At 44.5% G+C, this 13,483-nt stretch overlaps 3 protein-coding genes across 5 annotated transcripts in view; 1 reads left to right on the top strand and 2 right to left on the bottom strand.

Annotated features, from left to right (window-relative positions):
• Positions 1-236: 236 nt before the first annotated feature.
• On the bottom strand, positions 237-2,233 carry LOC125022270 (phosphoglycolate phosphatase). The gene is made up of 2 exons (XM_047608779.1): positions 1,351-2,233; positions 237-757 (listed from the first exon to the last, which is right to left on the bottom strand). Exons 1-2 carry the CDS (start codon positions 1,946-1,948, stop codon positions 432-434), a joined length of 924 nt encoding a protein of 307 aa, XP_047464735.1. The 5' UTR covers positions 1,949-2,233; the 3' UTR covers positions 237-431.
• A 531-nt stretch (positions 2,234-2,764) lies between these two features.
• On the bottom strand, positions 2,765-6,074 carry zdhhc4 (zinc finger DHHC-type palmitoyltransferase 4). The gene is made up of 6 exons (XM_047608778.1): positions 5,551-6,074; positions 4,930-5,003; positions 4,668-4,846; positions 3,850-3,975; positions 3,336-3,580; positions 2,765-3,237 (listed from the first exon to the last, which is right to left on the bottom strand). Exons 1-6 carry the CDS (start codon positions 5,671-5,673, stop codon positions 2,938-2,940), a joined length of 1,047 nt encoding a protein of 348 aa, XP_047464734.1. The 5' UTR covers positions 5,674-6,074; the 3' UTR covers positions 2,765-2,937.
• Positions 6,075-6,244: 170 nt separating this feature from the next.
• grid2ipb (glutamate receptor, ionotropic, delta 2 (Grid2) interacting protein, b) overlaps positions 6,245-13,483 on the top strand; it is a 37,258-nt gene continuing 30,019 nt past the window's right edge. For all 3 annotated transcript variants that reach the window (XM_047608777.1, XM_047608774.1, XM_047608773.1), the window contains exons 1-4: positions 6,245-6,735; positions 10,533-10,786; positions 11,847-12,176; positions 12,679-12,833. In XM_047608777.1, coding sequence (XP_047464733.1) covers positions 6,657-6,735; positions 10,533-10,786; positions 11,847-12,176; positions 12,679-12,833 — 818 coding nt within the window. In that variant the 5' untranslated portion in view covers positions 6,245-6,656. The remainder of the gene's footprint in view (positions 6,736-10,532; positions 10,787-11,846; positions 12,177-12,678; positions 12,834-13,483) is intronic.

The raw sequence follows: 13,483 nt of genomic DNA, 5'->3' as shown, positions 1-13,483 counted from the left end.
TCAGTCTGTAAACCTGAACACATATTACCAAACTGTTGACACTTCATGTGCTCATTTCTTCACTCAAGTTGCAGTTGTTTGACGTGTTGCATCACAGATAGAACAAGGTTTTGTGAAGTACATTCGCGTCTACTTAAAAACAGAACATACACTCGGCTTAATTTAAATCTATTTAACACTTAAATACATTAAAAGAATACTTTATATATATATATATATATATATATATATATATATATATATATATATTTAGTGAATCAAATAAAATCTGAACAGTGTCTCTAGAGTCTTTATCTCTGCCAAACAGACGTTTGGTTACAGAGATGACTTTTAACATGCTAATCTAGATAAAAAATATATTCCTTTCGTATTTTTTTTTTCTTTTAAAAGACAGTTTCTAAGGCGTGCAGCCGCTGCGTCGTTTCTCGGCCTCATCCCTGCAGAGCTGGAAGGAGGTCCGCGATGCTCTCCACGTAATAATCCGGCACCATCCCCTGCCTCTCCGCGCAGCCGCTCTCCCGGTGGGCCTCGGCGTCGGCCACGGTGTTGACCCCCGTGAGGGTGAGGAGGGTCTTCAGGCCGCAGTTGGTGCCCAGCATGATGTCGGTGTCGAGCCGGTCCCCGACCATGAGGCAGCGGCCGGGCTCCACGCCGAACTGGGAGGCCACGCAGTCGAACATGAAGTGGTTGGGCTTGCCCACGGTCTGGGACTTGCGCTGGGCGGCTGTCTCGACAGCCTGCAGCAGGCAGCCCGTACCTGAGAGGAAGGAAGAGGGGAATACATCAATCAGGCATAACATTATGACCACCTCCCTAATATCGTGTAGGTCTCCTTTGTGCCTCCAAAACAGTTGTGACTCAACAGAGAATGGATATAGGCCTTCTTCTAAACTGTTTTTGTGTGTGAGTGTCATTGCTATGGGGTGGTGGTGTCCGGTCTGGTCTAGGCGGGTGGGACATGTCTGCGTAACATGCACATGAATGAATGCCAGGTCCAAAAGTTTCACAGCACAATACTGAATTGTCACAAGACGGTCAACATTACTTACTTCTCTCTGTCTGCGGTTTTAATATTATGGATGATGCGCATGTGATGTGGTCTTTCTATTTCTAGATCTGAACATTTAGAAAACTGTTTTTCTCTTGAAGATTTAGAAGTCATCAATAGGTACATTTTTCATGACCAGAAGGAAGGTAGGGCTGGAAATACTCCGCATCCCTTTAAGAAAAATAAGCTTGTTCATCCTGGACTAGAAGGAGAGTGAACACCTCAGACAATGGGTGATTTAAACTAGTCCAATATGAGTGGATTTAATGAGTGAGGATATCTGAGTCAGTGCGTGTCTTTACCTGGGACAGCCTTGCCCCCCTCCAGAGGCAGCCTGGTGTCCCTGTTGGTTCCCACGAACAGGCAGCCCTGCTGGATCAGGTACTGCAGGGCTCTGTTCAGCTTCATGTAGCTGAAATGCTCGTCGAAGCCCACCACCACCGCCTTCACCTCGGGGTCCAGGGGCACGGTGGCCCAGTCGATCTGCTTCCCGGAGACGGGGTCGGGTCCCACGCCGGTCTGCCGGATCCCCACCGCCTCCAGCTCCTGCCTCATGGCGTTGCTCCCTATCAGGTACACTTTGCCCCCCTCCAGCTTGCACACGGTCTTCAGGTACATGGCGGAGCAGTACGCCGTCCCGAACACCTCGTTTTCCGTCACGTTGAAGCCCATCGCGATCATTTTCTCGGCGTACATCTTCCGCGTCTTGCTGCTGTTGTTGGTCACGAAGAAGACCTTCTTGCCGTGCGCCTTGAGGAGGTTGATGACCTGGGCAGCGCCCGGGACGGCCTGGTCCCCCCTCCAGATCACCCCGTCACAGTCGAACAGGACACTGTCCACGGAGTCCAGCACCTGTTTCACCAGGGCTCCGCTCAGCCGGGTGCATTTGGACGAAGACATCGGGAGGACGGATTTACGCCGAGCCGTCAGATGATTTAAAACGAACCGCCGCCGAGTGTCGTTACTTCCCGCTGGAGTTCCCTCCGAGCAAAGCCACGGACGCACCGGAGTGTTTAAAGCTGGGTAGCGGCGAAAGTGGAGACTCGTAGCTGTTCCTCCGAGACAGTTAACTGGTCCCGAAAACCGGTTTGGTTTAATATGTGATGATTGAATTGACGGGAACCCGAGCCTGACCTTCCCTCGAGTGTTGCATCAACTCCGTCTACTTCCGCACCGGCTTAAAGGGACAGGAACCAACCAGAGGGAGGAGCAAGATACTGTCACTGAAACCATTCAGAAACGGACTGATTATTACCCACTGAGAATTAACGAGAACAACAAACTGTAAACTACATTATTCTTTTTTTGTCTGTAAGTACAAACAAAAATCTGTATAACTACTGTACAATTTAATCATTTTTTTGTGCAGACTGTTTTCATTAGTTCTTATCTATTTGCATGTAAAATTAGTCCTCTAAGGGCCGTATTCTCTATTGTTAAAAAAAAGATAAGATTGAAGTTACTTTCTGAGGTATTTGTTTAAACAAATGTGTCTGTTTTTGAGGATAGGATCAGGTTACGTTAAGGTAAGGTAAGTTAGATCTGGGTTCAGAAACGGGTTAGGAGTTGTGTCATGTAGTCTTCAAGAATGTGGACAGTACCCTTTCGACCCTTACCGGTGAAGCTGCACACTCCTGTTCTTTTAACCAATTCAGATCCCAGTGGTAAATGCACACAGTAAATACGCACAGTAAATAAGTAATGTCATAGCCGGCAGAATATGTCAAAGCATTTTTAGGAATCTGTTACAGCAGACATCATAACCACTTATGGGAAACAGAAAGTCCACATACAAATCAGTAAACTTTATTTTTAAAGTTTATAGTTTATAGTGTTGAGCAGTAAATAAAAAGTCAAAATTAAATTCAATATCTTTTTTTTTTTTCTCCTCAGCTATCTTTTTTCTGAACTGGTCGCGGTGGAAAGAAAATCTCTCCCAGGTTTCGAAGTAACCCTCGGCTGTAGTAGTATCTCTTAGAGTGGTCTGGGGCCGGGCCGCGCAGGTTATCAGCTGCTGCGGTCGGGTGGCAGTGCTGACAAACGTAACCTCGACTTTTGTACCACTCATTCGAGGTCTGGTTGACGACAGCCAGGAAGGAGTGGAACAGGGAGTAACCGGCCAGGAGGAAGAAGACGAAGATGAGAAAGCCCAGCATGAAGACGATTCGGGGGAAGGTCATAAACAGTTGCTGCAATGACAAGAGGGAAAATGAAACACAAGATTTTTCCGCTTACCACGCAATAATACATAGGAAATAGAAACGTATATATGGTAAATATACACTACCTGTACAATAAACACAGGTCCTGCTTGCTGCTGCTGGCCGTACTCATCTATATAACTGGCCCTCAAAAGTCCTGAGCGCAGCACGGCATGAAGCAGCATGTCTCCGGTTAGCAGCGCAATGTCACCTGCCATGGCACACACGCTGAACAGGTAGAGCAGGAAGTAACGTGTATTCTGAGCGCCGATGCAGTTGTTCACCCAGACGCAGTGGTGGTCGAAACGCTGGACACACCGGTTGCAGACCCCTAAAACACAGATGTGTTTACAGTCAACACCAAGATACATTTCTATTTCTTTAAAACTGTGTGTTGTCTGTAAAATCTCCCAGACAGGCTTTGCTAAAAAAAGATACCCTCCGATTGGTACGACACGAGGAATAGAAGGAAAGGATTTGATACTTTTACCTGTGCGAAATGTTTCATAAAAGAGACTCATATTCATTAAATTCTCAAACCCAGAGAGAACAGAATAGCTGCGGCAGTACGAAAGGAAAGTCTCTGTAAGACAAACTCACTGCAGTGTTTGGAGCGAGCTGGTTTGACGAGCTGGCAGGTTGGACAGGAGACTCCCGGGTGAAACAGTCTCCTGTCGTAGGAATAGATGCGCATCTGACTGGCGACTTTCTTCTTAGTCACTGTGCCTGGGAGATGGTGAGTGGGAGAGGAGAAAGTTGAGGAAGTGCTGCGCTAATATATATATATATATATATATATATATATAAAGTCCTATTGCAATTTGGAATTTTTTAGCCTTTGATACCATGGGAACTTCATCTTGTAAGAAACTAGGCTGACAGTGATACATAATAAACATATATGATAAAAAGCCTCGAAACCAGTGCAAAGAAAGAGCAGTCTCTTCTTTTAAGACTGGACAGAATAATCTTTTAGAAGTTAGGAGTAAACATACAAAAAAGTCGGTCATGTAGGCTGAATAAAATCAGAAGACACGGACAAAACAGCACAAGTTAAGTGCAGCAGCTACATTTTTCCATGACATGAAAGCATGTGAGGTTATTATACACTCACTTACCGAAACATTAGGTACACTTGTGAAAACACATGCATTCTATTGTAATAGAATACACCTCACTATACATTATATATACATTTTATTTTTTATATACTGTTGTTTACATGTGTTACTGTTACTGGCAGCAGGCCTGCCATTCCACACAATATGCTGCTTTTGCCAACCCACTTTTGTGGTTTTATTCCCTTGCTCTTTATTCTTATGTACCGCTCTTTGCCCCACTAACTGCCGCTCTGGGATAAATTAAGTTTTTTTCTGATTCTGTTTCTGATATCTACTGCAGCTGGTATAAAAACTAACCTGGGTCTCTCTTGATGCAGAGGTAGAAGAAGAAGGTCTTGACGACCAGCAGGATGTAAGGCACCGACAGGCTGATCAGAGTGGTGTCCATGTCCCTGCAGAAGCCGAACACCTCGTAGGTGAACTCTGCATACACAGCTCCCTCCAGCAGGATGTGCACGTAGATGAACATGTTGCTCCTGCGATTAGAAACACACACAATGACGCTTAGTAAATTAAAAATATGCAATAGAGGAAATTCTGCGACGCTTTACTTGCAAACCTTTGGTGAAACAGCCTGTGCAAGGTCCGCTGGGAAAACCTTTGCAGCCATTTTGGTGTTAACGGGGAAACAACCTGTCAAGAAAATAGTTGTAATGCTATTAGATGGCGATAAAGTGCTCTGCGTGTGGATCTCTGGCTGCACTGCAGCAGACAGAAAGGTGCAGGCGATGCCTAAGAACTGCTGGTAGACGGTTCACAACACTGACAGCCAGTACCAAGAGGCATAACCGCACCGAACAAGTCAGCAGTAAAGAAATAACGATGTGAATAATTCTCATGACAATGTGCAATACGTCTGTGCAAGACTTCCATATCATGTGCAATAATGCTCACAACAATGTGCAACACAAACAAGTGCAATAATTTCACGTGACATGCAATAACAGTGACCCTTACTATGTGTGAATGGGATCGTTATGACATGTTGGTGTTTTATTTTTTTTGTACGTATTTTACATTTCCTTTATCTATTTGTTATTATTATTATTTACTCCTGTAGGTCTACGGCACCTATGGGGACCTTAATCTCTGTACAATAACAATAAAGACACCATTCTAAATTAGTCCAGCAGCGCCGCCTATTGTTGGTTTGTAGAAGTCCAGTAAAAACGAGTCTTACCTTCGTTACAGAGTCGAAGAGCTTGTGAAAGGGAGTTTGCTGCTGGCCCGAGTATTTGCAGACCAGTGCTATACATGCCAGCACCACCGCGACGTAGATAGCGAACAGAGTGAGGAAGTCCATGTCTCACCTGGCAGCATCACAAAGAACCCAACAACAGGTGTTTGTGGTACAAAGTCACCACGAGCAGGTAGCAACCACAAAAAGGGGGCGTAGTTAGGCGCGTGTAGATACGTCGTTTACACTTTTGAACGCTTTAAAAATGAAAAACATTCGCAAGTATACTAAAACGGCTCGAACAAGTTAGCATGCTAGCACTGAGTGTAACGCCAACGGTTAGCAAAACTACAAGTCGAGTTCTCCTTTATTCCCTGAAGTCGTGTTTATTTCCTTCTCACTAGTCTAGTCGAGGTTACACACAGCCGCTCTCCCGTTTTTATGTCCCGTCGGCATAATTTAGTCGGTTTGAGGTGTGCCTATTAGCCTCCTCTTTGGTCCATGCTCACGGTAGGCACCTGTAAACAACGCTACTTCCTTAGCATCGACGTAGCTAACAGCTGGTGGGTGATGCTAAGGTGGCTGGCTGCTGCCGGTCTGGGAGGGAGGTGGAGATGATGATGGGTCCCTGGCGAAGTGTAAGCTAAAATAAATGATTTAACATACTACGAAGACGGCGAAATAATACGTCTAAGTTAAAAGCTTCACCGTGACACAGGCAGCATGTCCAATTTAAAAGTCCATACAAAAATAAATAAATAAAAGGAAATGCAGTTTGGGATGTACAGTACACATATGCACATAAATGCACTGATAGTGTATCATCAAATGTATCATAGCTGAAGATCTGTGGTCCAAGTGTATGTAAAGACCCTCCAAATCAGAATTACAGGCCATTTGTAGCAGCCACCGGTAAAAAGTCTTCTTGAAAAGATTTCGTTTAACCCCTGTTTTAGAAAATCAGACCGCTTAAAAACACATTCCAGACATGACTTCAGTGTCTTCTTGATAGGAGTTTCTGTCTGTCACTTCCACCCAGAGCTCCACACAATGCAGCGAGCCATCACAGGACACCCACTGGATCTGGTTGCGGACACGGCCCGGCGCTCATGTTACAGCTCACAGGGTTGGAGAGGGGGACGTTACTCTGGAGCTGTCTGTGCACGTCTACGGATGCTGTTCAAAAAGGTACGAGACCATGTGTGTTGTACGGGCGCGTTCATCATTTATGATGATTCTGCTTTTATTTATGTTAGGTTATATAGTTGTTTGGTCATTGGGCATGAAGTGTATTTGCAGCTACAGCTTGGGCCCAAATAGTGATTCTACAACCCGTCTGCCTTAATAGATGAAGTACACATCCTTTTCATAAAGATAATTCATTGCATTCAATTAATTTTCTTGTTTTATTTTTTATATAACACATCAAAAGTCGACAGATGCTCCCATGTATTAATGATATCTCTGAAGAAGAATTTATGGCAGGTTTTCTGTCTGCGAGTTAAGGCTGTGACAGTTTCTGAGACTGAGAGATAATTGCCTGTGAAATCAGTCAGTTTTCTGTCACACATATTGTCACACTCTGAGTTAAGTGTCTCGACTCTGGTGTAAGAGGAGTGTTCCATTGAGGTCCACAGCGTGTGCGTTTAATTATTCAGTTTGTACCGTTCTACCTGTTCCTTATTGTGCCTTTGCCACAAACACTTTACACTCCAGTAGGTTCCCTTATTCAGTACTTTCTCTTTAGAGGGAAAAAAATCTTCTTTAACTTTTTTTTTTCAAATATTTTATGTATAGTAAATCTGCTTTGTTTGTTAATAGTGCTAAACGGTAAATTTCAGCTTCTCTTCATACACAAAACTAATAAAAGTAAAAATTACTTCTATTCTTCCATTATCAATAATGATTTTGTGCAGGTACAGGGAAAACATGCACATTTTACACAGAAAACTGAGGTACCATATTTAAAAGTAAATCTAGATCATTACGTTTGTTGGTGCTGTTAAAATCAGGTACCATGAAGTCTGTTTTACTATTTTCGTACGCTTCTCACTTTAGACTTTTTTCAGGAAAACATTTTGAATTGATGTTGTAGGAAAACCACAGGTGTTAGTAATATCACTGAAGTGAGTCGGCATCTGCAATAGTAGAATTTATCCATCATTGTATTTTTAATGTAAACTTGTATTTTTCCAAGTGTGACTGAATGAAGTGTCTCATAGTAAGTTCTGTTTTAATTCAGGAATTTGTTCCTAAATGGATTTTCTTTTACTGCATTTTGCGAAAGTAAATGCCTGTTTATCCAGTTGCTCTGGCAGATTAATTAGACAATTTTTGTGAGAAGGTTATGGAAGCTGCATGAGGTCACCACAGACAATGAACTAATAAGAATGATAACGAGGGAAGGAATGAAAACTACCAGGAAGTTGGAAGAGGTGTCAAACACAATATAGCCTGCATGCTGCATGCCCTGCATGGTCCTTGATTAGACAGACGAAATGAAGACACCAGTGTGGATGTAGAACAAGGCTTAAAGCCACAGTGGTATTGAGTTAAAACTGGAAATTTGTGTAATCCGTGCTTTGATTTTAACTCATTATTTCCTCTGTCTGATAAGAACACCATCATACAGTATGTAATTAATAGTAATGAGTGAAAATGACAACCCATGTCCCAGCATGAGTAAACTCTTTGTAATATTAGATAAGGATTTCATCTGGAGATAGTGTTTGCATGTCTGTATTATTTGGTTGATTTGTTTATGTTTGGACAAATCGGAGCAGATCCCAGAAGTTGTCATGCCCTGGTAAGCGATTGTAAGCTTGCACACCAAGCACATGTGGGGCAATATTAGCTGTAAATGTTTGTGTGGCTTCATAAATGGATTAACTCTGCCCAGGCTCTGTTATGGTCCTCACCGATACGTCTGCATCTTAGCTGCTAATTCTTCAGTTATGTTCACCGACTGGTTGCTACCTTTGATGGCTCTGTTCGAGTACAGTTAGCCAAGTACCGTTAGCCATTTTTATTTAATGTTGCACAAAAACTACTTTCTGCTGTTATTGTAAAAAAGGTTTATAAGAAGATCAAGAGCTTTATGGCTATAATCCTCCATGGGTTTGTCACTTTGATTCATTATTTTTGTGCATTACAATTCAGATTCTCTGATTCTCTACTGCACGATGGCGCGCTTATCAGGCATGTGGCTGCGGAAAGAATGAGTTAAAATCAAAACACAGATTACACAAATTTCCAGTCTTAAATCAACACTACTGTGGCTTTAAGCCGTGGCGCCTGCTTTGTGCTGTCAGCCTAAATCCTAAATATCACCATCAAACAATACATCATAAATCCCATTGTATGCACAGGGCCGGAAAGAGACAGTGCCCAGAGTCAGTGTAAATATTCATTAAGGTAAGGGAGCATGTGTTCCTACTGTATTAATGACAAGGGGGTGGAGGAGAGCTAAAGATTCAGCTGATAATCCTACTAATCCTGCAGGATAAAGTCTTAAATTGCCCCCACTCCTTCTCAATGGGCCAAACATTTGTGTGTGCTACACACACACGCGCGGACACGCAGAATTCCAAGCAAGCAGACGCTCCAATTAGCACTCATCAGGCTTTCTTGCATCGACGCAGAGTGATTCTGGGCCACGATCGGTCCCTCGGAGAGCCACCTAGCCAAGAGAGGAGGAGGAGGAAAAAGACACATTGGTGTATTTTTAGAAAAATGAGGCCTCACAATACCCTTTTTGGAGAGAGAATTATTAAGGAACCGAGGTGCGCGGGTGCACGCGTCCCAGTTTTCTGATTAACACTGTGCAAGCGGGCTGGCCCTAGGATGAATCAGGGATGAGGCGCAGGACTAACTCCTTGACACACTCGCAGAGAGACTGCACTCGCTTTTCATGCACACTCACCCTTTGCTCATGAGGAGGCTGCTGTGGTTTCAGGGCGGAGGAATGGGGCAGCGTTCCGAGTTTGCAACATTTTGTGTTTGTCTTTGGGTTGCGTGTGGTCAGTGAGGGGATTTTTTATTTTTTTAAATTTTTTTTTTTAATCATTTCTTACATTATTTTTGAAATTGGATGACAGCCCGCTAAGCAGGCCGCCTGCCACTTGACATTCAGGATGAAGAAGTTTTTGCAAAACAAAAAAGGCAGGTACTCTTTTCGGCAGAGCAAACGGGGCCCGAGGTGTCCATCTAAAGATTTCTGTAAGTCTTCTATCGGCTCTGTCTGGTGTGTGAATCCTGCTGTGGTTTTGGAGGCTGTGCAGCACATCATGTGCCTCCAGCCCAGCCACAGACTTTATAGCAGGTTATTTTCAGATAGCACCGTTTTTGCAAATCTGTGTCTGTCACGTTAGAGGTGTCTGGTTAAGTCTTTATATTTGCCATTTTGCTTCATTTGCATGTACATTCATGCCGTTTTCTTGCTCTTCCCTGCTTTAGACTCATCTTCTTTAGACTCACTGTGTAGTTCTCTGTTGCTGTCTTGCATAGTTTCCATTCAACAGGAAAGACTCGAATGTGTGCTAAGTGAAAAAGAACCACTGGAGGAACTTTTGCCTCTGAAACTAATTAAGGTCACAATCTCTGCAACGCCTTAATTTGATTGGCTGTGATGGAGTTTATGAACCAGGTCAGGGACCGTGGAGTGTGTCACGGTTCAGAGTAGAGGGTTATAGAGCTAAACTCAGTAGTACAACTTGAGACACGGGAGACAGTAGGAGGAAGGAGACGGGGAACAACGGAGTCCAAACGCTTCTCTTTAGAACATATAATTCGTTTTTTTTTGTAATGTCTCTAAACTTGAATGCTTTGGCTAATGTGGGTAAGTGTTTGAATGTGTGTCTCTCTTTTTTTTTTTTTCTTTAGCATACCGCCTCATCACTCCACAGATAAATGCCTTTAGACTTTCCTTTCTGTAGCGGAAGACCTCTAAGCTCAGTTTTTTTCCCCACCTCCTTTGTTTCCTCAAGTCCTCAGCATGCCGTCGTCCAACCAGGGATGGCCCGAAGATTTTGGCTTCCAGCTGGGAGGGAGCGGGCCGAGCTACATCTTGTCCGTCGAGGAAGGCAGCAGCGCCCACCTGGCGGGGCTGCAGGCGGGGGACCAGGTCCTGGAGATCGAGGGCCACAACGTGTCGACGCTGGGTCCGCAGGCCGTCATCGCCATCGCCCAGACTCAGAAGAACATCCCTCCCAGCATCGGAGTGGTGTCCCGCATACAGCAGGTTTTTGCAAATCCTTCTTATAATATGAGATATAATTTAAGCTGCATTGAGCCCTCGTGGGAAATTATTTTCCTGCTTTTGACCCATCCATTGGTTCACGCAGTAGTGTGTACACTTGGAGCAGTGGGCTGCTGCCACTTTCGTGCAGCAATTTGCAAATTAGGTACTCGCTCAAGGCACCTCGGCCGTTCGGTCCCAAAGCTGCGTCTCTAGCTCCACAGCTCCCCCTTACAGCTCTTGAATCTACACTCACGTGCCAGTTCATCAGGTACACTAAGTCGTAGCTTAATGAACGTTACAATGTTCTGTATTAGTTTGAGCTGCGTCTTTATTGTGGAGGCTGTAGTTTGTAGTACTGTTGAGTGTAGTGAGTTCTGTTGACACTTTTCTATAATTTTGACAACCTCCTTTCAGTCAGTGGGCACTTTAATTTCACCACAAACTACATCCTCCACAGTGATCTTACAGTTTATTTACCATTTTTCTGAACATTATCCTCCTGAGACCCGTTTGCATTTTTAATTCATCCAAGATATTTGGGATCAGTAGAACCCAAGACGTAAAACAACTACACATCATCTTTGAACAGGAAGTAGTAGTTTAAAAAAAAAGAAAAAAAAAGATGTCCTCATATGTGGACACTGGGATTATGGGATTATGGGATATGACGCGCAAATTTGTTAAATTTGCGCGTCATATCAAACTAGAAACCAGAAACGTTAGAAAGCAAAAACAAGTTTTAACCTTTGCTACCACTAGATGGCAGAATAAAGCATCCACTAATGAGGACAACGGGTTTAAATGACGCAGAATAAGCTGCAATAAAACCTTAAACTTAACATCCCCATATGAGGACGCAGTGTCTCAGGAGGTTATAGCAGCCATGAATGGGGATTTAGTGAAGGACTGTAACATCAGAATTCACTGGTGTACTTAATGTTTTGACAAGTGAGTTTTAACAGCCACACTGCACATGTAGGTTACTCCCTACGTTATAGTGCAGTCAGCTATAGAGGCAGCGCTGTGTCGATGTCTGTGGTCAAACTTGTGTCTCGTGCAGATGGACATCGTGCCGGGCCCAGATGGTCGTTTTGGGTTTACCATCGTGGGAGACTGCCCTCTGCTGGTGGAGGACTGCTCCCCTTGCTCCCCAGCTGGCCGCGCCGGCCTGAGGGCCGGGGACTACGTCATGGAGGTGAACGGCATCCCCGTCAGGCAGCACGAGATGGCCGCGGCGCTGATCAAGGCCTCGCAGGGGAGGACGCTGCGCCTCGGGGTGCTGTGCCTCGGGCCGAGGCAGAAGCGCAGCATCAGCATAGAGGACAGCCAGATGGGCGGAGAGGGGGTGAGGCTGGACCGCAAGCACAAGGCCCTGGAGTTCAACAGGAAGGTACGGACAGGGTTACTTCTTGTCGCAGAGACACCTGAGTTGGCTGAGTTTAAAGACTATGTGTTATCAGTATCAGCTGCTCACAATAACAGCACAAACATAATATCTGTGTGTGCAGAGACTGTGCAGAGAGACACAGTATCAGGATTTAACTCCAGTTTTATTGGAATCAAATTGGTAGCGGATTGCTACTGTGAATCAGGCTTAATATGCTTTTTTTTTTTTACTTTTTAATTATTTCTCCATTACTGAATTTTGAATACATATGTAGAGATGGAAACTACATTTTCAGGGCCCTCAAGACCAAAATGAAAACAGGAAAACATGTCTTTGTGAATGTTATAGTAAAGGCTTTGTAATGACAGGACATGCTGTGACTTCCCACGCAGGGGCAACTCGAGCACTATATAATCAGCCCGGCATTACGTGAGAAAGGTCATTTTTACCGCCTCGTCCTCGAACCTGTCTCGAGCTCTGACCGCGCTGTTGAATCTTCCATCAGGTCGACCAGGTTTTAGGCGACGAGCCCGAAGTGAAGGAGAAACTCTTCGCTGTGCTGAAGCAGTACGCGGCGGAGAAGAGAGTTGAGTGGTTGGCCTCTGTCCTGCCCGAGATACTCACCACGGACGAGCATCGACAGCTCATCTCCAGCATCAGGTAGGAGAGTTTTTTTTTTTTTTTTTTTTGCTCATGTTGTGCTGGTGTATAATAAAATACATAAGAAGCATAAGAAAGGAGAGGTGACTTTAAAAGAATGGTTAAAACTCAGGAGGTGTGTGTTGAATCTGTCCAAATCATTTACCTCAAAAAAAGGAAGAAAAAGTATCTTGACGCATTCGGAGTAGACTGAGTCTCATTCATGTCCCCATTCTGTGTCTGACTAATGGACCCTCGTCATATCCTATTCCCCTCTGTCTCTCCCTCTGTTTTGTCATGTGCTGTCACACTGTCCTCTAACTGTCCACTGGAGCCAAAATACCAGCAAAAAAAAAAGAACACTCAGACTTGCAGCCTGTGCTGCATCACAGCTTCTTCAGTTGTGTTTCACCAGTGCGTCGTCTTTGCATTGTGTCGCACGGACTCGGTTTTTAAGCCCCAGTGAAAACTAAAATAATCTGCAGGGATTGAATTCATAACGGCCCACGTAAACAGGATTTTCCCGTTGCTCGTTCTGCGGCTAGGGTGGATTAGCGAGGTCTCGTCCGCCGCTCGCGAAGCCACGCTGAAGGTTTAGGTGGGCTCCATCTGCCGCGGTGACCGCGCTGACCTTGACGGTGTCACTGGTGTTATTAGGGGAAACCGAGAGA

This window comes from Mugil cephalus, chromosome 16, assembly GCF_022458985.1.
Source record: "Mugil cephalus isolate CIBA_MC_2020 chromosome 16, CIBA_Mcephalus_1.1, whole genome shotgun sequence".
In the NCBI taxonomy this organism is placed as follows: domain Eukaryota; kingdom Metazoa; phylum Chordata; class Actinopteri; order Mugiliformes; family Mugilidae; genus Mugil; species Mugil cephalus.
Note: the sequence above shows the minus strand (reverse complement) of the source record. Positions and strands in the feature narration are given on the sequence as shown.